Genomic DNA, 27,679 nt, shown 5'->3' with positions numbered 1-27,679 from the left:
ACTTAAGCTTGTGATGGGTTCTGCCAGTGGAATGTAGACATCTTGTGTTTCCAGCACAGTCATGATTAAATGGAGATTCAGCTAACAGATACCAGCACAGTCATCCCTTTTGCTCCCTCCTGACTCTTTGCCAACATCTGTCCACCTATCTATCTGTTTTTTTTCACTAAGACAATAGCTAGATGGAATGGTAATGTGATTGCGGCATTAAGTATTAACCATTGGCAGAAAATTGGACAGTAGGGATTGTTAAAAACTGCTTTGTAAATCATTTTAAAGTCTAGTTCAAGATGGAGCACTATGATTACCCATTGGATCCAAACAAATAGTACTTCAGGGAGAATCTTCTAGAAGCTGAGGTCTAGAGGTGCTGAACAATTTAACCTACTGGGTGATAAGGTTAAAAATGCTTAATTGTGTATTCCTTTGTAACTGGCTACGTAAGGTTCTAAAAAGACCTTTGTTACATTTCTAATAAATGCATTAACTATTGTATTTATTCCGCGCCTGCTAACGTTGACCTAAATGCTTATCACAGATAGAGTTCTAGTCATTACTGTAAAGAGAACAGTAACTACCATAGCACTGTGGGAAGCATTTCCTTTATCTGAAATATTTAGGCATTTGACATTTTCAGCCAAAATTTCAGTTATATACTGTGATTTTTATTTGTTGCATACATTAAAGTTCAGAGGTCCTTTGGAGCTCAAAAGCCAGGAGTTCTAAATCAGTATGCATGTTTTACATAAGGAGTTCCTAGTGGTGACTGATTTGTTATGTAATAACTAGATTTCTCCACATCTGTACAGTGTATGAATTTTGTAGTCTTGAGGTTCTAGAAAGTAGGGTGTCAACGTGCATTTAATGTGTGTTTTTAAACACATTTATGGCAATTAAAGTATTTGGAGTCAAAGGTGTCACATTTCCACTTGTAGAACTCTTTCAACAATACCAATACTAAAATGTTCTGTACAGTGCCAGACCATATCTGGATAAAGTAATAAACATCAGGGAGGTTTTCCATTAAAGAAATATATGTTTGTGTGCATACATGCATGTGTGTACCTGTGTGTGTGCATGTGTGTATGTGTGTGTGTTAGTTAGTGAAAGCAGGAAGTGGCATGCAGTATATCTGTAACTGATATGAAAATACAACATATGTATGCTAATTGACCTGGTGCTATCAAAGAGCAGAAGATAACTCAGATGCAATATGGCAGTTTCCAAAGGATGGAAGAAACAAGGGACAGTCATTCTTAATTCTCCCTTGCCATCCCTAAGTGTCAAGCAGATGTAATAACCAAGCATCTAAACATCTGTAGACAACAAAGTCCACACATTGCTACATAAAGACAACCAGGAAGTGGAGAACTCATTGTTTCAAGAAATCCTAACCCCAGATTAGTGATTGATGCCATTTTGGTGAAGGGTTCATATATTAAATAATTTTGATAGGAATTATAGAAAATTTAAAAAAAATTTTTTTGCTCTGATTGTATTATATAATTGCCATTTTAACTGATTTTTACTCCCTCTTAGGATGGAGCAGTTCATATCCCTTCATGAAGCTGATCAGTAACCTCATTAGCAGAAGCCAGGTGATGGGCCAAGCAGGGCCCTTGTGTCTGTCTTGGCATGCCTCTAGGCTTTACCATCTTCCCATAGGCATGTGTGTGGTACTTACTAGGCTTGTCTGGGTGTTTTCCATGCCAGACCTAGGTGACTAAGAATTTGGACATAAGTGTAAGCAAAATGTTTCTTTTCTTTTTCTCTCCCTTGTGTACAAAATGACCAGCCAACATGGAAAGGGGGAAAAAAGACACTCACAAGCTCTTGGCAGATAAATTTTTTATCTCCAAAAGTCATTAGTACAAAACAGGGTGACAAAGATCTTCACATTTTGCTCATCTCTTTGGTCACTTTCCTGCATCTGGATCGATCACTCTTCGCTTATGATCTTGGTGTGAACCTCCCGGCTCTTCACCCGCAGCTTGTTGACCTGGGACTCGGCGATGTCAGCCCGCTCCTCGGCTTCCTCCAGCTCGTGCTGCAGCTTGCGGAACTTGGCCAGGTTGACATTGGATTGTTCCTCCTGCGAACGGGAATGCATTTGTAAGGAAGAAACGCTCACATTTCCAGACTTTTGGATCAGTGCATCTTGGGTGTCTTTTTGCTTAAAATCAATTCATCCTAGTAAATTTTCAAAGAAGTCTAGAGAAGTGTGTACATTTTTTTTTGTTCTATTAAGCCCCCTTAAGCTTCATGCAGTCACTGGTAAACACAGGTACCATTGTCTTTGAACTTTCAGAAAAGCTAACGCTGCTATGATTGTGCCAGGTTCCCAGGCTCTGTTGTAATTGCTGTTGAGTTTTCCCGAGGATGGACAAAGACTCACACAAGCAATCTCTATGACACCAAACTGAATATAAATTAGTGCCATTTGGGTCATAAATTATCCCCCACTTAATAAAGTTTAGAAATTAAACATGTTTATTATTCTCGAAAATAATCCAAGTTGTCCCTGATTAAGCTTGTAGATACAGTCATGAATTTTGAAAGGTCAGTTTTAATTTAGTCTCCAGTAATTATTCTTTTTTTTTAATGTCTCATTAAGAACCTTCGCAAAACATGACATGCAGGTTTAGAACATTTATGAAGCTTAAAATGACTTAAAATAGGGTAGTTCGGAAAAGCCCTTACATCTCCCTCTCACGGTAGATAAAAGCAAGGGCTGGAGTAGCTGGAGGATATGTGGTTTGCCAGGATATGGGTGTGAAGTACACATGTGTGTATGTCTGTCCTCTCTTTGTCCTTTGCTCTCCTCCTATTTCTCTTCCTCTCAGGACTAAGAACTCAGGAGGTAAACAGAAGCCACCAGTGGATAGAGGACCTTATCTGCTTTGTGCAGGTACATGTTTCCACAGAGACACAAGTGACACCTGACTCCTTCAGGTGAGTCAGAGTAGGGTAATTGTGACAGCGCAGAGCTGTCGTCACCCACTGCTTAGAACATTACTGGGCCTTCTGGCCTCCATACCATGTATGACCCTTCAGCTGCTCCCTGGTTCTCTTTACTGTGTGTGCAACAATGTCTCGTGATGTAACTGAGGCAGAATTCCCACTTCCTTCTCATCTGGATCCTCTAGTCACCTTTGTTTTCCATTTCAGTGATATCCTACTTCACACCACAACCTGGAGGATTATTCCTGCTTTACTTCCTTTTACTTCCAGGGCCAACCTACTGGCAAACCGAATGCCTTCTCTCTCCAGAACGAATCCTGAATCTCATCAATTCTCTTTATTTCTGTCTCAGTGCAAACCACGCACCTACCTGAAAAACTTCCCCACATACGCTCCTGCACCTACTTGGGTTATCCAACAATCTTTTCTCTACACCGTAGTGACACCTTTCAAAAATAAAAAGCAGGCCACATCTGCCTGGAAGGGAGTATTTGTCTTGATTCTGTGGCCTGATTGTGTTGGTATTATGACGAAGACTTTTTTCCAGGGCCCAGAAGACCATGTGACCTACTTTCTGTCCCAGTTCTCTAGCCCCAGTTACACGGTTCTCTTCCTCAGTCTTGCTGAGGACCCAGTACTCTGTTCCTCCCTCTCTCTAGCACAATGAAGGAACTATGCTTTTGTTAGTTGGGTTTGACGCTTACAACAGGACTCAGGGCCTCAGAGATGCCAAGCCCACCTTCTTCCACAGAGCTATACCCCATCCTCATTCTGGCTAATACGTTCTTCTCTGCCTTATGGAATGGCCTGTTGCATCACATTCTTAGACCCCTGCTAGGACATTTGTCCTCTGATCCTTCCTTGATTTCCTCTTTTTTTGCTTCCTGGTATCTGTTGGTCACCCAGCCATGCCAGGGGTTCTGATCTCACCGCTTCCTCGGCTTGTCTCTTGTATGCCTTGACCTTTGATTGCAGTTTGTCCACAAGGTCCTGGAGCCTCAGAACATTCTTGCGGTCTTCCTCAGTCTGAAAGATTTTAAAGTGTGAGTTTCTTGAAAGCATAAATACCACCTCTCTTTTCCCTCTCTGTGGTTTTCAATGGCTGAGGGATATGGGTAGGAGCCCAGGGAAGGCCTTCTCTTACTTGGTAAGTGAGTTCCTTCACTCTCCGCTCATGTTTGCGCAGACCCTTGATCGCTTCAACATTGCGCTTCTGTTCATTTTCCACTTCTCCTTCCAGTTCACGGACCTACACACACACACACACACACACACACAAAAGTGAATTTTAAAAATTCTTTTTAGATTTGCTTATTTTACTTTATGTGTATGAGTGTCTGCATGCATGTGTGAATGTGTACCACAGAGGTTAGAAGTGGTCATCAGATGCCCTGGAATTGGTGGTAGAGAAAGTTGTGAGTTATCACCTGGGTACAGGTGCTGGGAACTCAACCTAGGGCCTATGCTTGAGCAGTAAGTGTTCTTAACCACTGAGCCATCTCTTCATCCCCCAAAGGTAGATCTATCAGAATACGTTCTATCATCTACTCAGTCAATGAGTTTCTACTTCTTCCACTGGCCAGCTGTTTTATATGTAGAACCTGTAGTATTCATCCAAGTGCCCATACCTAAGCTGTCAGGCAACAGGGACTATCTGTTCTTCATCTCAGGAGGCCCTACAAGGTCTAGCTGTCTTAGGTATTGAAAGTCATGTGCTAGAGTAGAGTAGTCCTGGTTGACCAGAACACCCACCCTGGCCTCCAGTTTCTGGATCTGCTTCTTGCCGCCCTTCAGCGCCAGCTGCTCAGCCTCGTCCAGACGGTGCTGCAGGTCCTTCACCGTCTGCTCCAGGTTCTTCTTCATCCGCTCCAGGTGGGCACTGGTGTCCTGCTCCTTCTTCAGCTCCTCCGCCATCATGGCGGCCTGGCGAGTGATGAGACAGAGTTGGTTAAGAGCTGAGAAGGCCCGGCAGGACTCAGGATCACTATCTCCATTTGACCCTCTGCTCACATCAGTGATGGCTTTCTTGGCCTTCTCTTCTGCATTGCGGGCTTCCTGGACGATGTCCTCCATCTCTCCCTGGATTTGGGAAATGTCTGTCTCCAGCTTCTTCTTGGTGTTGATGAGGCTGGTGTTCTGATTAAAATACCAAATGTAGAAATATTAAATATTGAAGAAAAAAGTTAGAAAGAGATGTCCAAAGGAACCTATAAACTAGTTATTAACTACTTACATAAATTATCTAAATTAACAGCATATTTTTAAAGGACTGTCAATTCTAAATGTCATAGGTCAGATAAACAAAAATGTTGTTACTCTCCCCCAGGTAAACATGTTAAACTTACTCCTTCATAAAGCATTATGGGTTTCCTTTTAAAGAATGATCATAGCCATGCAGGAATTTCCCCTTCCTACTTATTTACACACCTGGGTGTGCAGGAGCTGCACGCGCTCACTGGCATCCAGCAGCTCCTGCTCTGCAATCTTCCTGCTCCTCTCCGTCTGCTCCAGCGTGGCCCGCAGCTCCTCGATCTCAGCCTGCAGCAGGTTGGCTCTGCGCTCCACCATGGCCAGCTGCTCCTTCAGGTCCTCCTGGCCCCGGAGAGCATCATCCAGGTGCAACTGGGTGTCCTGTGCAGTGAACGATCATTGAGACACCGTGTCCTCGGGACGGGTCACACCACTCATCTGGGACCACCTCTTGGTGCCACCTACCTTGAGGATGCCCTGTGTGTTCCTGTAGTTTCTCAGGGCCTCGGCAGCCATGCGGTTGGAGTGGTTCAGCTGGATCTCCATCTCGTTGAGGTCCCCCTCCATCTTCTTCTTGATCCTGATGGCGTCGTTCCTGCTCCTGATCTCGGCGTCCAGCGTGCTCTGCATAGACTCTACGACCCTGATGTGGTTTCTCTTCAGCTGGTCGATCTCCTCGTCCTTCTCAGCAATCTTCCTGTCGATCTCAGACTTGACTTGGTTCAGCTCCAGCTGGATGCGCAGGATCTTCCCCTCCTCATGCTCCAGGGATGCCTTAAGGACAGCAAGAGGTGACATTAGCAGAGGACTGCCACTGTGCAGTGTCCTAGGAAGGCTAAAGTATCCCTCCTCACTAGCTCCTGTCTTTGTGCTACCACCATACACTTTAAAATTCAACTTTACTCTAGTGCTATAGAAATACATGGTGTGCATGATTGTTGGTGTTACGTACTCCTTCTATCTAACCAGATGGTTCTCCTTAAGGAAGGATCCTCCCTTTACTCATATTTGTCTGTTTTCTGTTTCTACCACTATTTTTAGTATATAGGTACTTATGGTACTTGTGTTCATTCTTTATCTTCATCCTCAGTGGAGAGAATAAAGAATCATTTTTCATGTTTTTGATTCACCAATCTTTGCACCTCAGAGCCAGGGCCTTGTTCCTTCTATAATTGTTGTGAAATGTTCAATAGAGTGTCTACCTCTGCTTCCTCTAAAGCAGCCTGGAGCTCGGATTTCTCCTGCTCAATTTGCTTCTTTATTTTCTCCAGTTCATGGATACGTTTCCCTCCTTCTGCAATCTGTTCAGTGAGGTCAGAGATCTCCTCTGTTAGGAAAATAGAAATAGAAATGTGCATAGAGCCAGGGAGTGTTCCTTCAAATCTCTCTCTGAAGAAAACAGGAGATGCACTCACGTTGCAGATTCTTATTTTCCCTTTTCAAGGTTTCAAGATGGTCTAAAGATTCCTCATATGCATTCTTAATCTTGAAGAGCTCCGTGCTGAGAGAGCGGGACTCCTTCTGGGAGGCTTCAAGTTCAGCATGGGTTTCCTCATACTTCTGTTTCCATTCCGCCAGGATCTGATGAGCAAGGCATGAAGGGAAAAAACTGTAGCTGATGAAGTTTGATGGGGGAGGGTAGAAGTTGTGTGTTCTAGAGACCCAGTTTGATCTGAGTAATCTCACATTGAAAAATAATTAGGAAGGAGAAAAACAAGCAAAGGAGTACCACACACACACACACACACACACACACACACACACACACCACTGTTCCTGCTAATGGACGAGAGCAGCTAAGTGGTTTGAAAGGCTGATCACATTAAAGACTGTAGAAGGATCAGGAATCACCTTGTCGAAGTTCCTCTGCTTCTTGTCCAGGGCGGCGCAGGCGGCGTTGGTCCTCTCAACGTCAATCATGAGGTCCTCCACCTCATTCTGCAGCCTCTGCTTCGTCTTCTCCAGGGAAGCACACTTGGCGTTCACGGCTTCCACGTGCTCCTCAGCATCCTGCAGACGCTGAGCCAGCTTCTTCCTGAGAATGGAAAATGGGTAGCAGATGAGGATGGTTATCAGCAGAAACGACTATTTCAAAACAGCTGTAAGTGAGCATCTCTAAAGCCGGACTTCCTAAACCACTGTTTCTGAAGCTTGTTTGGTACCACAGGCTCTCTGAGAACTCATTTTTGTTCTCCTAACAGCAAGTGCTAAATGCAGCCACACTTCATCATAAGTATTCTTTATGAAGCTTGAGCCAACTTGACCCCTCTTCCTTTCTTTGTAGAATTTAGAATCTACCTTGAATTACTACCAGTTATGCCTGTGTCTCCATTCAGTTTTAATGCTCAGATAGTGGAGTCTGTATGTTAGTGTTCTTGTAGGCTCGCCCACATAGCAAGTACTTGAATGTTGACCATGTTAAATTCAAATGATACATTCTTGTCTTTGTGTGAATATTTGTATTTCTTCTCCTTTTTGCCAGATTTTGGTTAATTTGTTAATTAACAAAAATCTTTCCTCTTAAGCATCTACCAAAACATTAAGTTCATACACACACACACACACACACACACACACACACATATATATATATATATATATACACACATACATACATACATACATACACTGTGCATTATTCTAAGAATGAATGACTAAGGGCACCTTAAACTGATGAGTAAGATTCTTTCCTACCTAGATCCTGTCTCACAAAATTTCAGCCTTGAACTTTCAAATGGCGTCGGATGTCTATTCCGTCATACGGTGTGCTTCCTCCTCCCCTTACTGCAGCATCTTTATAAACCACACTGGGCCTTGATCACATATATTTCTATTTCCTCTTGAAGTCATATTTTTGCATATAAAAAGAGAGCTACTATCAATCCAGATTACTTTTCTCTTTGCACTTATACCCCTAGGCCAATTATTGCATTAGTGGTTGGGAGGGAGAGTGGGGGGAGAGAGGAAAAGCGCATGAGAGGATATAATTAACTGAGTGCGCTATTATTCTAATTCTAGCTGCATCTGTGTAGACAGAATGAGGCCAAAGGTTCCCCCTCTGAAAAATTACCATTCAGTTTCCTCTTGCCTACATCTTCTCTGTTTTCCATGGACTTCTGTCATATCTTTCCACAGACTACCTAGGGTATTTGTATTTCCCATATAGATTAATGTTCACATTTCCCCCAGTATCCTTGAGCTTTGAGAAAGCAAGAATCCTTTGTCCACAGAGAATTCCTGACCCAAGCACTTTGTTAATAGATAGAAAGCCATTGTAACCAAGTCAGGCACATACTTGGCCTCCTCCAGCTCCTCCGTGCGCTGGATGGCGTCCGTCTCGTATTTTGTCCTCCACTGGGCCACCTCGCTGTTGGCCTTGGACATGGCCCTCTGCAGCTCAGCCTTGGCTTCCTGCTCCTCCTCGTACTGTTCCCGCAGCAGGTCACAGTCATGGCGGGAGGACTGAAGAGCATGAGCCAGGGCACTCTTGGCCTGGAAAATAAGAGTTTAGAGATTTAATTTTGTGTTTGAACTGGTATTTCTTCTCTAAGCTCTTAGATCCCACCAGCAAAAGGGGGGAGGGTACAAACAACTGCAAGATCAGTGATAACCATGACAACAGGTAGCCAGTTCACCTTTACTTCCTCTTCGAGCTGCCTCTTCAGCTCCTCGATCTGTTGAGTGAATGCCTGTTTGCCCCTGGAGAGCTGTGAAACTAATGAGTCCTTTTCATCCAGCTGACGTGAATATTCACCTGTAGAGACCAAGGTCCAGAAAACTCAGCCTGACGTTAGACATTAAAACTCTAAAATAAAAACCGGAGCAGAGAAGGTACCGAGGCTAAAACATGGCGACAGATGGAGATTTTATTCGATGTCCATCATCCACTTCAGTGCTGACCGAGCAAGTCTTTGTCCGATAAGAATACGGGGAATTTTGAGCCAAACTCTTTATGATCCACTAAGAAGGTTTTGGCAGACATTCGAGATGATGTGATTGCAGTTAAAAGAGGCGAGTGAACACGTGGAAAACAATGTACAGAGATTGGTCAAAGCACTCAGATGCTTTCTGGCTACCGAGTTACTGTGTTGGCCCCCTGAAACATTTTTTTTGGTGGGAAATGGGAATCTTCAAATAATAGACCTCATATGCAGAACGGATGCTCAGTAGACACTCTGGAAGGTCTGTCCATGTTGGGCAAGCAAGTGTCTTTCTGTCCCCAGAATAAGTTGGTTTTGAATTGTAAATAGCTCCCCAACCAAATGGAGCTTAAATGTGTCTCCGGTTCTTAAAATAACATATTCAGAAGAATACAAGGTGAAGAAAGGCTTGCAGTACCCCCCCTCCCGTGAAAGTTTGTTACAAATCTTCCCTGTTTTGAATTTATTAGGAAGCAGGTGTTTAAGGTTCAACCATTTGGTGAAGAGAAATTCTGGGGAGTGTCCTAACTTGAGAACAGCTTTTGTTCTACTCTGAATGCCCTGCCCACCTTAATAACAATAATAAAGTCTCTGGGTGTCACAGGAGGAGCAATCTGACTTTAGTAGAGAGTTGATCAAGTCATTAAGAGGAATTCGTGCACAGAGTTTCCAGTCAGGCTCGTCCAAACCATAGCTTCACTTTCGATCCTGTTTGCTAACTGAACTGTGTTTATCCCGGCAATTTGTACTTGGACACGGTACTCCACTGTCCCCAAGACGTGTCATCCTTAAGTGGGGTTAACATCATACAGGGTAATGAGAAAAGAATTGTAAGCTTGTGACAATATTAGGAAAAGTGAAGAGTCACAAATCTTTGTATTTGATAATTCTGTTTGTTTTGAGATCAAGCCTTGATGTGTAGCTTCAGCTGGCTTAAAACACACAGCATATGCCGGGTTATCTTACATTTAGCATCCTTCAACCCCACCCCCCAGAGACTACAACTATGAGTATGTGCCTAAATGCCCAATTCATATTTGATAGCTAATCTTCTATGTGATGTTTAAAGCAAAAGAAAAATGATTGTATCAACCAATCTATCTATCTAACTATCTTCTTCTGGAAAAAAAGCAACCTTATGCCATTGCTCAATAATGAAATGCCTCCACGGAAGGTAATATGTAACCTCAAGTAACTCAGTAAAGTGTTGAACAAGCTGGACACCCATGATAAGGTTGTGGCAGATACAGCCTACCTGACTCTGTCTGCAGACGCCCTCTCTGGGCTGTCAGCTCGTTGATCAGCCGCTGCTGCTCCTCCTCCTTGGTCTTCAGCTCGCTCACCTGGTCCTCCAGAGTGCGGCACATCTTTTCAAGGTTCCCCTGCATTCAGAGAGTTGTAGGAGCTATTCAAACAAGAACTTTCGTGGGATCCAGACATAGCTGCTGATTTGAGAATAAACTGTCTTTACAGACAGAGACAGTAAGCTTCAGATACCATGAGAAGAATGGTCTGAACGTACAGCTACTATGTTGTTTGGTGAATCCTGTGCCTTCTCTAGAATGTCTTTTTCTCTTTTTTCCTATGCAATAGCCAATTTGAATCAGCACATCAGACTATTTATACTCTGAGGGTTAAGAATCATACGCATAAAATGTCCAAACACAGGAATGAGCCGTATGTGATGGGCAAGTTGCACTTGACAAAACCGGCGTTGCTCCACAGAGGCATATAAATAAATAAATATCGAGTTGTAATGAATAGTTTTAAGAAAGCTCATGCCCATCTGCTACACCTAGGAAGGGCATGAAAGCACATTCAAAGAACAAATGAGTGTCTTAGAAAAATAGCTACGGTATAAGATAATGATGCCTGACTGAGCTCATCGCGTGTTTGTGAGAAGCAAATTTTGTTTGATCATAAAGGATAAATGAAAAGTGCCGTGGTTGATAGAAAGCATTTCAGAACCTCAAAGTGTATAGCTGGATAGTGATTTTTGGTTTCTGAAGGAGCTCAGTTTTCACTCCTTCTATTCTTTTGGATATGGCCCTTCTCACTTACAGTGAGCATATTAGACTTACCTCTCATTTCCCCAGTCCCAACTGGGTTGCCCCTCCTCCTGTGATTTCCTAACGATTTGTCTACAGAAATCTCTTTGACATTTATGTCATGTTTGTACCTTGGATTTGGAAATGACCTCCATGTTACTAGCGAGGTCGTCGATCTCCATCTTCATCTCGCTCTTCTCCTTCTCCAGCTTCTGCTTCACCCGCTGCAGGTTGTCAATCTGCTCCCCGAGCTCAGCCACGCTGTCCGCGTGCTTCTTCCTCAGGGTGGCTGCTGTGGCCTCGTGCTGCAGGGTGGCCTCCTCCAGGTCCCTGCGCATTTTCTGGAACTCAGCCTCTCTCTTCTTGTTCATCTCGATCTGGGCGGAAGTGGCCCCGCCAGCTTCTTCCAGCCTCTCACTGATCTCCTCCAGTTCCCTGGAGAGGTCAGAGCGCTGCTTCTCTGCTTTGGCCCTGGAGGCCCGCTCTGCCTCGATTTCCTCCTCCAGCTCCTCGATGCGGGCCTGGGGGCGGTGCAAAGGACCAACTCAGCTTCTTGGGTCAGTCACGTTTATCCCTTATGAGTCAGACTGATGGCCCTGGACTCACCTGCAACTCCTTGATCTTCTTCTGCAGCTGCATGCCGAGCGCCTGCTCATCCTCAATCTTGCTCTGGAGGTTGCTCATTTCAAACTCTTTCCTACAGGGAAAGCCCTTGTATCAGTCAAAGAGCCATTGATATTACTGTCCCCCGAGACCTTTATCTTCACCACTTACTTCTTGAGTTTCTCATCGAGCTGCTGTTTGTCGTTTTCTATGTCCATTGTGGACTCCTGGGCCAGTTTCAGGTCCCCCTCCAGTTTCCGCTTGGCTCTTTCAAGATCCATGCGGATTTTCTTTTCTTGTTCCAGAGAGCCTTCAAGCTAAAAGTGAACAATTTGTGAATTCAGTCTCTAGAGTAGCACATTTACCCCTGGCTAAGTTGGTGACATTAATTCATAGTGCATCGGCATGCTCTGGGGGAGGGGAGGAGGTTATGAATTAGTGAATTAGGAAGGCCTGTCTCATCACTCCCCCTGCCTCTTTACTGTTTGCTTACACTAAAGAGTCAGTGTTTAAAATGTGAAGTATGCCGATCTGTGCCATGACTACTAGTAAGACATCATGGTTTCCATGCCACTCACTGAGTCCTTTATGGACAGTATTTCCCACATGTGATGGGCAGCAAAGGGATAGTTTCACACCATGACTTTGGCTACTGCATCCCATATTCACACATGTCCAATAGGATATCTCTTAGATATCCTGTCATCGTGAAGGCCAGCTGATCTTCCAAACCCTTGTCCAGTATTCCCTTGTCCCTCTGAGCATGAGGCCTGTTGACATGTTGCTATACTTCCTGCTAAGGCCATGTGCCTTCACCCTTGGATTCTTGAAGCCACCAGTGTTCCCAGTGAGCTAAAGACTGTTTTGGTCACACACATCTTGGTGAACAAGTCCCCGTTGCCTTTCATTCTTTTTACTCATATTATCTTGTTGATTTTCCTGTGTGTGAATCTTGGTCTTCATGGCAGCAATTCTATCCTAAAGTTCTTGTATAGGGGAAGCACTTTGGTGATGCCCATTATGTCCTGGGGAGACAAGCTCACGCTTGCTTAATGATAATACGTTTTTAAAAATGTTTCTGAGGTATTAGACTCACATCATCCACTTGCTGTTCGAGCTTAATTTTGGCTTTGGTCAGGGTGTTGACTTTGTCCTCCTCAGCCTGCAGGTCATCCAGGGTCTGCTGGTGGGCTTCCTGGAGGGCTTTCTTCTCCTTGGTCAGCTTGGCAATGGTTTCGTCCAGGCCTGCCATCTCCTCTGTGAGGTTTTTCACCTTAAGAGGCAAACACGCTTTGCATTAAGTGGTATGTCTGAATGACTTTGGTTTTATTTTTACTTAACGAAAAAGAGTCATGAGCCTGCCGTGTGCACATCTCATACCTTGTTCTCCGTGGCGTGCTTCTCCTTCTCAACCTTGGCCAGTGTCAGCTCTAGGTCATCGATGTCCTTCTTCAGCTCTGAGCACTCGTCCTCCAGCTTCCTCTTCTTGGCTGTGAGCTCAGCGTTGATCTCCTCCTCGTCCTCGGCTCTCTCAGTCACCTCTTTGATTTTGGCCTCCAGCTGGATTTTAGTCTTAATCAGCTGGTCACACCTTTCCTCGGCATCAGCCAAGCTGTCTGCTTCCTATGAAGAGATATTAGGCATTTTTAAATTGTAGGTTCCCTGGACCTTTTAGATTTTATTAATACTTTGAAAGCAAGCAAACAAATGGTGTTTAAAGGCATTATTTTTCTTTAGTTAGCTTTTTACCACTGAGAAAAATTGTCAGGGCACTGTCTATTAACGTGAATAATAGCAAAGAAATGTAAAACATGGTTTCCAGAGCAACCATGAGACCATCGTTTTGTTATATGTTTAATGTATCAGCATATACTTTCAAATCAGTTTTCTTTGTTTGATGTTTTATTTGAAGTTTAGTATACAAAAAAAAAAAAAAGATATTAGAATAAAGAATTGAGTATCAAGACCTTGCTAAGAGGTGAGTGACATCAGAAAAAAAGTAACTTTAATGGAAAGTGTGTCTTCCAGTGACAGCATAGCTTAGAAGTATGAATGGAAGAACCAAAGAGAATGGGTCAGAGGGACAGGAAGTCCTTGGATAAGGATTAACCTTGTTTCTCATGATGAAATGGGATTTGAAATATAAACTCTGTGACAACATGCCTGTATCTCTAGGTTCTAGAACTGAGTGGGCAGTAGATGGAATACTGCTAACACACACACACACACACACACACACACACAGAGAGAGAGAGAGAGAGAGAGAGAGAGAGAGACTGGATCAAGCTTAAGCATCTCCTTCAATAATCTCTTTCTTCTTCTCATTTTGGAACATGTCGGTCTCTACAAACTACAGTAAAAATGCAAGCCAACCTTGATGTTTGTGTTTTCCTTTGTTATGTATGCAGAATAAAGTGGGACAGGTTGCTTCCCCTTCTGAATTCAGAAAACTAAAGAGAAGCCTTTTGAGTTTCTACACTTGATTATGACATAGCTTGGGGTAAACAAACAAACAAAGACATTAGATCACAGCCCGTCACATTTTCCAAGTCTTTGAATATTTTATGGGTCATCAAGTGAGATCATCAACTCAATCCCTCATGCCATGCATTAAAAAAAAATTACACTATCTATAGAAAGTCCTGCCATGATCCAGTTCTTTTAGATAGTCTAAACTTCCTAAAAACAAAACTGCATAGAAAGTTTTTAGAAGACCACTAGTTAAACATTTGGAATATTGAATGGAGACTGAAACATTTTTATTACAAGGTCGTCTCCCTATTGACTAATACTATTGTTCTTTTGACATTTATCAATAGGTGGGACCGTGGGAGAGCAAATATCTCCCTATCTACCATCCACATTCTGCCAGGAAGAGCAATTAAAGAATGGGAAATGTTTGGTTATTTTCCAGGCGCCTAGGACTCCTACTGAACTGCTTTGCCGTACTGTTGTATGTGGAATGTTACAGAGCACTCGAAGGAGTTGTGGATGTAAATGACTGTTAGCCAGTCACGTGATTCCGTGGAATCCTGGCATTTTCTTGGTCATCACTGAGCTGAGATTTTAGCAGCACTGAAGAGAACTTTGACACTCACAGACTGAACTTGGAGCTGCAGGTCATTTTTCTCTTGCATCAGAGCCACCATCTTTTCCTCCAGCTCTTTCCTTTTGGCCTCTGCCTTCGCAAGGTTTTCTTTCGCTTTTTCGAACTCCTCCTTCATGTTGGCCATCTCCTTCTCGGTCTCCGCGCTCTTCAGCAGGGGTTTGATCTTGAAATATAGCTTCATCCAGGGCCAGTGCTTGACATTCATGAAGGCGCGAACGTTGTACTGGATGCAGAAGATGGACTCCCTGTGATAGGAACAGAGATGTTCTAAGTTGGATTCTAACAGGAATCAGGAATAAAGGGACTAGAACAATGAATGTTTCCCTTATTCATACCTTCTCTCCACCATCTTCTGGTACTCCACTCTCGCCAAGTACCCTCTGCACATGGCCTGAGTCCGGGTAATGAGCTGGGCCAACTTGTCATCTCTCATCTCCTCTAGGAGCCCCAGAAGACCAGCTTTGAAAAAGACCTGTGTGCAGGCAATGTTGCGGATCAGAAACATCACACAAAGTTTAAAGGGGCAGGGAACATTAAGTTGGATTTCAAGAGGATTACCTTGGTGTGACCAAACTTATACTGAGTGTGGTCAATGTCGATGGAGCCAAGGAGCTTCTCAGAAGCCTTCTTGCTATCGATGAATTGTCCCTCAGGGATGGCACTTGCATTTAAAACCTTGTATCTGTTTAAACCAACCAAATAAATGACATAGCTATTGTCACCAAACCAATTTCTTTACCATAGAAACACGATTGAAGGAACTATCTTATCTCTTTATCTAGCCTTTATATCAAAGAACTTTACAATGTGTCCCCAAGTCACTTGAATGTGTTGCTTTTTCTAATTGTTAAAAAGAAAAGGCAATGGTAAAAACCTTCAAATAATCTATGGTGACAAATATACTACCTCTGCTTGAAGTCTGCATAGAGGATCCTGCTGGGGAACCCCTTCCGGCAGATGCGGATGCCTTCCAGCACCCCGTTACACCTGAGCTGGTGCAGGACCAGTTCATGCTCCATGGCACCTGAAAGAACACATGCATTTCTTGGTCTAGACTCTGAAACACACTGGGACCCATTTGGACAGATGGAAGAAGTGTCTTACCAGGAGTCTTGGTTTCATTGGGGATGATGCATCGTACAAAGTGAGGGTGAGTGCTCCTCAGATTGGTCATTAGCTTATTCAGATTCTCCTATGGAGTCGTAGAATTTCTAGTTTAGTATGTGCTGCTATATACACTCCTATTTACAAACATAATGGCCAGGAGCCACCACTTTGGTTCAGTTCTACTGAATAGTATACAGTTTTGAATTTTCCAAACTCATGGCTGGAGTTTCTAAGCTCTTGACACACCCTCCTAGCTTATGCTTTGTAGACCTTGAGCATGGTTTTCTGTTATTGTGGAGATGGCTGCTCACTGCTGATGAATTTCTTGGCATACATAACATAGTTATCATAGCATCATAAGCATATGAAGGAGCTACATTCCTATATGGGGCCTTTACTGAGATATTTGGTGTGGCTAAATTCCATATTTTTTTTTAGGGAAAGTCTTTCAAAATAACAAGAGCACCCAGTTTTTGATTAAGAGCTGAGATTGCCAAGAAAAGAAAAATTTTCCCTTGAAATCCTCTTGATTTATCACATCTGGTGTCTTATATTTCCTCCTTTTAACTCACTCTTCTATTCCTGTCATGAGTCACCAGTCCTCCACTTTCAAATGAGGCCTCTAGAAGGAATAGACTCCTAGTATATACTTAGGAAGCTAAATCACTTGGAAGCTCCCAGAAGTTCGAGAAAAATCTCATTATATATGCAATCCTCTCCTATTGGAGTTCCTTTTCTGTTTTTTGGGGTTTTTTTGTTTGTTTGTTTGTTTGTTTTTAATGGTGAATGACCTCACTACTGAGTTTCCAATTCAGTTTTTTTTATCTAATACTTCTGTAACTCACTGCTGATCCTTATCTTAGTTACTGCGAAATTGCTTCAAAGCTATTCTGACCCTCCCTAAAATTCAGGTAAACCACTGTCAGCTGACCCACTCCAACCAATCTGAGTCACATATCTAGTTTCAGAGCCTTCAAGACAATATCCCTGTACCACACCACACCCTTTATCTATAGCAGCCTATAATCTAACATCCTAAACCTGTTTACAGAGAAAATAAAGTTTGTACCCTAAAGAGAGCAGACACGGTCTGGAAGGAAGAACCCTTCTTCTTTGCCCCTTTCTTTCCACCGCCACCACCAGACTCTAGAAAAGCAAGGAAAGCATAGTCAGTCAGAAGCCAGGCCTCTCTGCTTAGAAATTCCACATTAAATAAAAGTCACTGATCGAAAATCACCTGCTTCAGCAGCTGCTGCTGCCCCAGAGAAGAGGTAAGCCAGAGTTTTCATTGAAGACTTCTGGTACAGCCCCACCACGGTCTCATTCAGGGGGTCCTTGTTCTTGTCTAACCAGCCAGCGATGTTGTAGTCCACGGTGCCCGCATAGTGCACCAGGGAGAAGTGGGCCTCAACCTTGCCTTTGGCAGGTTTGGGCTTCTGGAAGTTGTTGGACTTTCCAAGATGCTGCTCATACAGCTTGTTCTTGAAGGAGGTGTCTGTCGCCTTGGGGAACATGCACTCCTCTTCCAGGATGGAGAAGATGCCCATTGGCTAAATAATATAAGCACAGTAAGAAATGCTCCATGAAACTGTGTCTGCTCATAGGAGTGAAAGATGACACAAATGGCTAGATTCAGTCTTCAGTTCCACAGAGCTCTCGAAGACTCATTTGTTTGGTCAGAAGTGCTTGACTTAATGAGACTCTTAGCTCTATAACAAAGGAAGACAAATGAGGGCTATGCCCTTCTGGAGTTTGTTGTGTCTTTACCCCGAAAGTCTTAGAGCAGAATTTCTTCCAAGCATGCCTTCTGAACTACTTGCACTAATGTTCACAATGTGAACTTCAAGGCTTACTCAACATTGTGCAGGAGAGAACTCATGGGAGTGAGAGCAGAGGACGTTGTCTTAGTGTTAAGTATTTGGGATGAGTTTAGTGAGACTCACTAGTGAATCCAAAGATGTTAGAGGAGTAACAAAAATGTGCCAATAAGTGCTAAACTTTTATAAGAAAGATAGTTTTCTATGTGAGATTTTGATTTTAAATTCTGCATAGGCATAGAGTTCTGAACTCTATAGAACATATTTGTCTCCAAAGAGGGGACAGAAGGAATGAATGAGTTGGAAGATGGAAGGATGGATGAACCAGTGCACTCTAGAACACGAGCTGGCCAATGTCCTCATGATCTCAGTAGCTGTGGTAAGTTACCTACCCAACACCTCTATGAAATGAAGCCTGCTAACCTTCTACCTTGGATGGGAAGGTTCATAGACTTCACTCTATCATGAGGAGCTGCAAACAGTTAGTGGCAGCTAGGAAGGTAAGGTGTATTTTCTTCTGTGGCATAGCCACCGATAAGTTGCCCATAGCGTGGTAGGCAGTCCCCTCCCCCATACTCATGTCTACTCATGCAAACTCGGGGGATCAAAATAAAAAGTAGAAGAAAGGCTTTGTGAGGATCGGTCAAGAGTTACTAGATTGAGAGGAGTTGAAATAACCAAAATGTATTATGTATAATATATTATATACGTATGTGCAAAGTAGTCAAAGAATAAACTTTTTTTTTGAAGAAAAAAAAATCTTGTCTCATTCATCAGCATACTTTCCTCATTTGGTTTATCAATAGACATCCTTTTCCATCGCACATGCCGAGCTTTTATTGTCTTTTGTTTACACACCATACAACTGTGATCTGAACAGGGCATACAAACCTTCTCGATGAGCTCGATGCAGGCCGCCAGGTCCATCCCGAAGTCAATGAACTCCCACTCGATGCCTTCCTTCTTGTACTCCTCCTGCTCCAGCACGAACATGTGGTGGTTGAAAAACTGTTGCAGTTTCTCATTGGTGAAGTTGATGCACAGCTGCTCCAGGCTGTTGAACTAAATGAATGGAGATGGAAATTAGCATTTTGTTTCTTCCTCAGTGGGATAGGCTGACCCACCGCTCTCTTGGCATGGTGGGGTTTTTGTCTCGCTTGCAGCAAACCCCCTTACTCAAATTTCACCTTCCTAGAAAAGGGTCCACAAATTTAATTTCAGAATGAGACCAACTAGAAATTCTACTGGTAAGTAGAGAGCGTATCACCTTTATTGACTGGACTATATAGCATTCCTTTTAGGCAGACATACTTGAGTTTAATTAGTTGCCATTTCTGTCCACTTATGACTGGTCAGTTTCAGAAGATACCTTAGTGTCAAAACACTCCATTTCCCTAATTAAGCAGATAGGGATCTCAATGTCTGTATCAATCTGACATCCCCTTTTCTGGTGCCACTTGGATGCTATTGTCACTTTGCCATCTTTTCAATCATTTACTGATTGCTGATTGTGTACTGAGGACTGCTTTCAGGGCTTTAAATGCTGCAGTCTTACAACTGACGAAAAGCTGTGCAAGAAGATGTTACAGACATGGATGAGTCTTCATTAAGATTCCGCGGAAGACCAGGCGTATGCCACCCCCACAGTCACACAGTGAGAAAATGACAGAGCTCTTGTTTAGCTCCAAAGTTCATACCCTTTTCCAGACTTTTCAGTCCTTTTGCGTGTATCAGTTTATATGCAGTTAGTTTTCATAGCCAATCCTTGGTGACTACAAGAACAAGATTTGCAAACTTCTCTGCTCCAAAGTCTCTGCCAACTTACATCAAAGATCTCAAAGCCGGCGATGTCCAAGACCCCAATGAAGTATTGCCTGGGCTGCTTAGTGTCCAGCTGCTGGTTTATGCGGGTGACCATCCACAGGAACATCTTCTCATAGACAGCCTTGGCCAGGGCACCCACTGAGTTGTACACCTTCAGAGACAAAGCAGTTCTTGTTGACATTGTTAATGATGTCAAGGGGGCCTCTGGTATGTGTGCTTCACAGAGGGCACACATTTACCTGCTGCACAGTCTGGCCTTTGGTGACATACTCATTGCCGACCTTGACCCTGGGGTAACACAGGGCTTTGAGCAGATCAGCGGAGTTCAGATTTTGGAGATAGGCAGCCTTGTCAGCAACTGCAGAAACAGAATTCAGGTTCCCAACATTACCTCCTCCAGGGCCCAGAAGACACAGAGGTAGAATGTTTAGACTGCTCTTATGCACCCTGTTTGGGGATAAATATGCATGTGCTCTCTAGAAGCTCAGCTTTAGAAGAAACATGAGTTTGGACTATATTTTCTATTCGAACCCACGTAGAGAGTTTTATTTGGCTTTGGCTGTTTGGGTTTAGTACCTTCGGTGCCATCTGGCTCAGCCTGCTCCTCACGTTGCTTCTGCTTGAACTTCATGTTCCCATAATGCATTACGGCTCCTGTGAGCTTATAGATGGAGACTCTTTCATCAGAAGTGAAGCCCAGAATATCAATGGCACTCTATGAGGAGACATAAGAGGATAAATGTAAGGGCAGAAGATACTGCTTACTTGGCAGGATTTATAGTTTGCTCTAACCAGGCTATTGCTGGCATATACTCATCTGTAATATATGACTTACATCTGTGGCCATCAGCTCTTCTTGGTCATCAATGCTGGGCACTGTGATCTCCCCCTGACTGACAAAGGCGTAGTCATATGGGTTGGTGGTGATCAGAAGCATTTCTGGGTACATAGGGTTCAGAGTATATATTTAATATTAGAAATCGTTGATAGAAAGAGTAACTTTTATCTATGAATGTAAGGTGCTTACCAATTAGATCTGGCTTCTTGTTAGACATGATCTGGTAAAAAATATGGTAGCTTCTCTCAGCTTTTAGCTGGAAAGTGACTCTAGACTTCTCCAGAAGATCTATAGTGGCAAATTAACATCAGATGAGAGGAGATTATCAGGTGTCTTAGAATGGGTTTAGAACTTGAGATCATCAGCTAAGTCTTATGACCCCTTGAGATGGTAGCTCAGTGTTTATCAGGTGCAACATGCTATATCTCTGCACTGAGTTTCCTCCTACCACCTTAAAAATGAAGGAAAAATGTGCTTGGCCAAAGGAATGCTCACTTGTCATAGAGAAGAACCTTGACATTTGGAATGTAATCTAGACTTGAAACTGCTGCTTCTTAACGTCACTTTACTAGAGAAGCTACAAAGGGAATTAGTTACCAAGGCTCGGAAAAGGAAAAAAAAAGAAAAAAAACACATACTTTGAATCCATAGGCAACTCAATTACCCCCATGTTACTTTGTTCTTTGAGTATTTTGAAATATTCAATTGGAAATGAAAGTGTTCTGAGCCAGCACACTTCAAACGAGTCCAAGAAAGCCTGGCAGTTCCTACAGAATCATTAGCTCATGCCTGGGTTAGTAAAGTACCCTGTGAATTTTGCCTAGGGCTGGCACTCATTGCACGCCTATTTGGCAGCTGAGGTGGTTTCTAGACTCCATGCTTGAGCAGGAGCTGCAAAGTGTGCCTCCAAACCCTCATTTGTTATTCTTGGATTCTAGCTAGAAGGTCCAGTGACTACTCACATGTTTCAATATCAGCAGAAGCCAGTTTCCCTGTGGTACCAAAGTGGATCCTGATGAATTTACCCTTGGAAGGTAAAAAGATGATGTTAGCTTCAAAGCTTGAAGCACACAGATGAGAGTGAATGCAGTGTTTAAAAGGAAGGAAGAGAAGACCAAGGAACTCACAAAGCGAGAGGAGTTGTCGTTCCTCACGGTCTTGGCATTGCCGAAGGCCTCCAGCAGGGGATTGGCGCTGATGATTTGATCCTCCAGGGTCCCCTGGGAGGAAAAGAGCAATCCTCACATCTCAGGTTCTGGGCTTCCTTGCCTGAGAGCCCCCCCAAAGAGCCTAGACTCAGGACTGTGACAATCAGCTCACCTGCATTTTGCCAGAAGGTGCCTCCTCCTTCTTTTTCTCCCCAGTGACCGCAATTGTTGCAAAGTACTGGATGACACGCTTGGTGTTCACCGTCTTCCCGGCCCCGGATTCTCCGCTGTCCAACAAACACCAATATACGGAAAACTGAGCTTTGTGGCCAGTGAACCTATTTCTGTTCACTGTATTTAACTCTCTCATGCATCTGTCTTTACATCTCTGTCACTTTCGACTAGGTGAGGTCTTTTTAGTCTACACATAACTCATGTTTCCTCTTAGTTTGCACTGACAAGTAGGGGGATCCATTTAGCATTCATTTGATGTGTGGTTTGAGTGAATAAGATGGTCTGAGCTCTTTTCAAGGTGCTGAGACCTGCTCTTGAGGAGTCCACCAAGCAGCCACTCAACAGCTACGTAGGGAATGGAGGGAGAGTAAGACCCTGGGTTATGTGTACTCCTGGGCTGCCTTAGACTAGAGATGGGGCTCCAGTTAGCTCTCCCAGGGGTTAGATGGTCCTTAAGTAGGCCTCAAAGATCATGACTGCTGATATGTGCTACTCTCTGCACTGGACTGAGCTCTGGCCAAGCTCCGACAGGAATTTTTATGTCTCCTACTCCCAGGAAAGCCACATGGATAGCAGGCTGAGTTGTAGTGCTCCTGTTTTCCATCTGGACTTGATCTGCCCTCTACAGTGAAGCTGAGGCAGACCCTAGGTCCTCGCTCACGCTCACCTTGTCATTTCTCTAGTTCTACCTAATTTTCTCCTGGGGCTCACTTTTCATTTTCCCAACGAGAGGAATACACCAGTAAGTTTCAGAATAGAAATACATACGTGATCAAAATAGACTGGTTCTCCCGATCTGGAAGAGAAGCAGTGTGTGGTCAGCACATAAATCAGTCACATACATTTTTCTTGAGTTGCTAAGTGTCATATTTTCCATGGAACGTTTGTCACTGTATTATTGTAAAGTTATAGATGGGATTTAGTCTCTAGACTTTCAAGTTAAGAAAGAAAACGAAAAATTGCTGTCATGACCACATAACTTGCACTTCTAGTCAAGCAATGTGTTCGCCTCAGTTGCCATTTTCTCATTATTCAAACACACAAAGGAAAGCACACATTTCCTAGCAAGGTGACTTTAAGATGATGAGAGGCAGGACGGACTTGCACGCAGAGTTTAGTCCCAGGCTTGATAGTGCCTACCTACCTCTGCTTTTGACAGCTTTTGTGAACACTTAGAACATTGTGAATGATTACGAACAATTATTTTTTTTCTCAAGGTCTTTTGGACTCTGATATTGTGTGCTATAAGTGATAATTCATATGAAAACCATTTGAGCCACTCACCCGTCAGCATGAACTGGTAGGCGTTGTCAGAGATGGAGAAGATGTGGGGCGGGGCCTCCTGGCGCTTTTTGCCTCGGTAGGCCGCCACCACCTCTGCATTATACACCGGCAACCACTTGTAGGGGTTGACGGTGACGCAGAACAGGCCCGAGTAGGTCTGCATCAAAAGAAGGAACATCCATTATTTACATATTTTTAAAAAAGAAAAACATGTTAACTACTCTCTTGGTCAAAAGGCCATGATAGCAAACTCACGTAGATCATCCAGGCTGCGTAACGCTCTTTGAGGTTGTACAGCACAGCAGGCTCGTGCAGGTGGGTCATCATGGCCATGTCCTCGATTTTGTCATACTTGGGAGGGTTCATGGGGAAGACTTGATCATCTTTTACTGTTACAGTCTGTCCATAAACGAGAGATATTGAGTTAGGAACTAAGAGTCAGTCAAGCTAGCCCAGTGGGGTAGTGACACCAGCTCCAGGTGTTTACTCACAGCTCCACCTTCAGTCTTGGCTGTCACCTTCCCCCCTTCCCTGCTCTGCACGGTTGCTTTCACAAAAGACTCCTTAGCATCCACCACAAACACGGATGACTTGGCATCAAAAGGCTTGTTCTGGGCCTCGATTCGCTCCTTTTCAGACTTCCGGAGGTAAGGAGCAGCCTCCCCGAAAACGGCCATCTCGGCGTCGGAACTCATGGCTGCGGGCTATCGGTGGCAGCCCAGTGGAAGAGCCTGCCTGGCAGAGGGAGAAATGGTAGAAATGCAGAAACCGACTATTAGGATCACATGCATTTTTCTTTTCATCCCCTGACAGTTGGGTGAATGCATTGCACTGGGCCTAACCACCTCCCTGGCTGTGGTGTGGCTGAAATGTCAGACTCCTTGTTCCTTGCCAGTGCTGACAAGTACTTAATCAAGCATTTGGAAAGTAGTCGTGAGTGTGTGTGTGTGTGTGTGTGTGTGTGTGTGTGTGTGTGTGGCTCGCCTACTGTGAGAGATGTCTACTGCTTCCTGCACCTCTTTGTTGTGCATGTTAATCTTTAGAAGCTGCCTACCATTGGCTCCCAGAAAATAGGGAGCTCAGAGGATGCTAAGACATTCTCTGGCTCTTTAACCTTTTTTTTTCTTCCCTATTGGATTCCCTGAACCTTGCAGCAGGAGTCCCTCCTTTCTGCCAGCCTTCACACCTCTGAGAACACATGCTGGATACAGAGAAGGGCGCCGGAGCAGGATCCATTATTAAAAAGAACAATCCGGCTATGTGGCTAAAGTTTTAGGATCTCTCTCGAATGTGGAGAGTTTAGGCTTCCCCACCCCACCCTTGACTCAGCAGTTACAAAGGTTGCACGCTTGAATAGAAAGCAGAAATGTGAAAAGCTTGGTTTATCATTATCTTGTTAAAATGACCGTTTATTATCCCTCTATCCGAATTTTGACAGACTCAGTTATGGTTTTTGTGGGTTTTTTTACTCGTGTTATTTTAAATAACTTCCCTCAACTTTTTCCTTTAAGATCAACTTCTTACCATTCATGAGCTCTGAGGACTGTCATCCTATATAATCCATATTGTAACTTTTAAAGATATCCTTTTCTGGGAAAACTCCACTGGGTAAACTTTTTCCCCCCATTTCTCCACTCAAATTGCAACCGCTGATATCAAAATTAAAGTACTTTGTCTTGCTGAAACCACTTTCTCACCATTTAAATTTTTATTTGACAGACCATAAGAAAACATGCAGATCTGTACTTTGGTAGGTCAGGGTTGATCCATTCCACCTGTCCATTTAGACACTGTCTCACTGTCTTATTAATTTGTGCTAAAATCTCTAGCATAGACTGCTTATGTTTTTCCTTTTAAACGAGCAAACTGTGTCTCATTGCATGTTGCAATCACTTAAAAAGACAAGGTACAAAACTAGACATAGAAAACCTCATGCACAAAATTCCCAAGACTCCAAGACAGCATCCCATATGCTGCAAAGGATGTGTGTTAATGAGACCCAGTTTCCTGGGCCCCCTCAGAGTTTTTTATTTTAGCAGAAGCATGATCAGCCATGACATTGAAATGCTTTTCATTTTTCAAGCCCAACAGACAACTTTGAAATACTAAAGATTACTTGCACTCAGAATAAAGAAAGAGGTGGGAGAGGGAGGGGAAGACCTTACCTTCAGGGATGCAACTTCGACTGTGGGTCCGAACTGCACTTGGAAAAAACAAAAACAGCCTTATGATTAAAAGCTAGTGACTCCCAGTAAGAGCACACTTCTTATCTGAGGGAACCAAGAAATGACTGGGAAGACCACAACATCTAATTACAATTGCTGCAGAGTAACTTGGTGCTTCACTAGAAGGACTGCCAAGGGCAGCAAGAGCCAGGATGTGTGTCATGCACACCACCAGCCAGGCATCCCTTCCCGTCCACACAGAGCCCTGTCCTCACACACTCTTACCTTGAAGCTTTATGAGGAAAGACAAGTCATTCTCATTCCAAGGGGTACTTTTATAGGATCAAATATGGAAAACACGTAACCTCCTCCTCTTTCTTAAAACATATTTGGCAAAATGTGTTTTTGGCAAGGAAGGTCTCCAAGCCTAATTCCCCTCATATTAAAGATGTTTGGATATAATTAGACATATTCCCTCTCACATTGGGTTAAGTATATGAATCAATCTCCTATAAATAATTTGAGTTGTTGGTGATAGGAAAACGATCCGTCCTTGGAATAATGTAAGGTGTTGTTTCAGAGACTGCTGAGTTCTGGAATCCGTGCACTTTGTTGCCTGGAGCGCTTCTGTTTCACAGAGTGCCCTCTGTGAAGGCTTTTCAGCTGCCACACAATTGCAATGTTAAGCCACAGAGGAAACTTTCTGAGTCTCGGTGTCTCTGTAACAACTGTTGTTTCCTCCAAGAAGATGGGAATTTTTTTTTCAGATCATTGTCCCGTTTGAAGGATGCTCCAAAGCTTAATTTTAAAATGTGGTTGGTGAAGAACAGCCAAAGAAGAACAGCTGCTTTTGTTTCTGGTTTGGCACCTCTGACTCACTGTTGGAATCATCTCCTCCCTTCTGACCTACCACCCAAAGCGTTTCCTAGTCAGATGCATGTTCTGTCATTAAAAACAAATGAACAAACAAACAAATAAACAACCTCAGGTTGCTTGTGAAACCCTGTTTCCTCTATAAAAATGGGTGCCAGTGAGTCTGACTTCTCTCGAAGCCACACTGGTATATATTAAATTTCTCACGTATAGGTAACACCTGAACATTGTTTCTTTCGTTTTTTTTTTTTTTAAACTTGTGTTTGCTTTGCTGTCTGAATGGCCTTAAATCTTCTCGGATAGTTAACATTGTATGACTAAGTCTGAGCCCCCAGGGTCTTGTTTTGCAAGTTGCTGTGTAGGTATCTAGAGATGCAGGTCGAGACAGTCATATGATTTTATTACTGTGATCCACATTCCGTCCTTCTAACAAAGCAATCAAGCTCAAAGAAGAGAGGAGTATCTACTCTTAGAGGAGCGGTACACAGTGGTTTAGACTCTGGGCTAACTGACCTGTAGCCCAACACTCACATTCTATCTAAAGCGGACTTAAGGACTCCAGGAAGGGTTTTGAAGAACTTTACATCCCCCAGGAGCTCCCCAGGCAACTATGAGCTGCTTTGTTCCCTCAGGTACATCACTTTGCTTCTTATACATCTGTTTCTCTAGTAGGTATCTGTAAAATGTGACTAACCGTTCTCAAAGCGAATGTTTTCATAAGTCTCTGAATAGGATTTGATGGGAATTTTAAGATGGACTTTGGTTCTACTTGGGGAGGGGGTGGACTTTTCAGAGAGGAGAAAGCAAGAGTTTGGTGTGGTGTTATTGTTACTACCAAGTTATAAGACACTTATGCATTGACAAATGTGGGGAAATAATGAAGGAAGAGCCACTACAGTGAGAAGAGCAGCCCTGAGTTCTTCCCCAAGACCAGTGCAAACCAGCTTACCTGTGAAGTTGCCTCCACATGTCTTGGTTGAAATCAGTCTCAGACTTGCCACTTAAGCCAAGACAATTTTCTTTTGGCTTAGTTGGGAAGTTAGCATTTAGCTTTTACCAAGTACTGTCTAGAAAGATTGTGTTTTTGGCTGTGCATCAAAGCTGTCTCCAGATCTAAAATGTTAATCCTCTAGCAAAATGTCTCAATAATCTAGATAGCTACCACATCTTTATATATGTGGTAAATACATATACATATATATTTCTTTCTAGTTGTTCCTGGCATCTTCATATTGTATATACATGCACATATGTGTGCATATATATAAACATGTATATATATATATATATATGTGTGTGTGTGTGTGTGTGTATATATATATATATATATATATATATATATATATATATATATATATATATACATATATGTGTGTTTGTGTAAACTGCTTTGAGATTCTTGGTCTGGTCTCTAAGTCATTGACTTTATTTATAGAATTATACAGGAGGCTACAAAGAATGTGAAAAGTAGGTGCATAACTTATACCAAATTATAACA

At 43.2% G+C, this 27,679-nt stretch overlaps 1 protein-coding gene and 1 long non-coding RNA gene across 3 annotated transcripts in view; one reads left to right on the top strand and one right to left on the bottom strand.

Annotated features, from left to right (window-relative positions):
- Window positions 1–1,833: 1,833 nt before the first annotated feature.
- LOC308426125 (myosin-1) lies at window positions 1,834–25,683 on the bottom strand. Its single transcript, XM_080923876.1, has 40 exons — window positions 25,594–25,683; window positions 25,309–25,341; window positions 23,635–23,878; window positions 23,399–23,542; window positions 23,144–23,300; window positions 22,628–22,655; window positions 21,798–21,912; window positions 21,605–21,697; window positions 21,440–21,503; window positions 20,667–20,765; window positions 20,475–20,578; window positions 20,216–20,354; window positions 19,879–19,997; window positions 19,641–19,790; window positions 18,707–18,877; window positions 17,236–17,548; window positions 17,068–17,144; window positions 15,996–16,083; window positions 15,798–15,915; window positions 15,450–15,573; window positions 15,227–15,363; window positions 14,881–15,136; window positions 13,163–13,405; window positions 12,879–13,055; window positions 11,954–12,099; window positions 11,786–11,876; window positions 11,311–11,700; window positions 10,387–10,513; window positions 8,847–8,965; window positions 8,507–8,703; window positions 7,063–7,246; window positions 6,627–6,792; window positions 6,414–6,538; window positions 5,677–5,985; window positions 5,389–5,592; window positions 4,972–5,097; window positions 4,714–4,884; window positions 4,106–4,210; window positions 3,892–3,987; window positions 1,834–2,092 (listed from the first exon to the last, which is right to left on the bottom strand). Exons 3-40 carry the CDS (start codon window positions 23,836–23,838, stop codon window positions 1,940–1,942), a joined length of 5,829 nt encoding a protein of 1,942 aa, XP_080780002.1. The 5' UTR covers window positions 23,839–23,878; window positions 25,309–25,341; window positions 25,594–25,683; the 3' UTR covers window positions 1,834–1,939.
- Window positions 25,684–26,673: 990 nt separating this feature from the next.
- LOC308426527 overlaps window positions 26,674–27,679 on the top strand; it is a 43,744-nt gene continuing 42,738 nt past the window's right edge. For both annotated transcript variants that reach the window (XR_013975211.1, XR_013975212.1), the window contains exon 1: window positions 26,674–26,813. This is a non-coding gene — a long non-coding RNA (uncharacterized lncRNA). The remainder of the gene's footprint in view (window positions 26,814–27,679) is intronic.

Source organism: Micromys minutus (genome assembly GCF_963924665.1).
Source record: "Micromys minutus genome assembly, chromosome: 10".
In the NCBI taxonomy this organism is placed as follows: domain Eukaryota; kingdom Metazoa; phylum Chordata; class Mammalia; order Rodentia; family Muridae; genus Micromys; species Micromys minutus.
The sequence above is the reverse complement of the archived record's forward strand: the minus strand, read 5'-3'. Positions and strand labels throughout refer to the sequence as shown.

What these genes read in the sequence shown, in the direction of transcription:
- LOC308426125 (XM_080923876.1), bottom strand. Translation starts at nt 23,838, where the DNA reads ATGAGTTCCGACGCCGAGATGGCCGTTTTCGGGGAGGCTGCTCCTTAC. An exon ending in CTCGATGAGAAACTCAAGAA is followed by an intron (nt 11,877 to 11,953) that starts GTAAGTGGTGAA and finishes CTTTCCCTGTAG; the next exon opens with GAAAGAGTTTGAAATGAGCA. An exon ending in CTGCTTTAGAGGAAGCAGAG is followed by an intron (nt 5,986 to 6,413) that starts GTAGACACTCTA and finishes GCTGTCCTTAAG; the next exon opens with GCATCCCTGGAGCATGAGGA.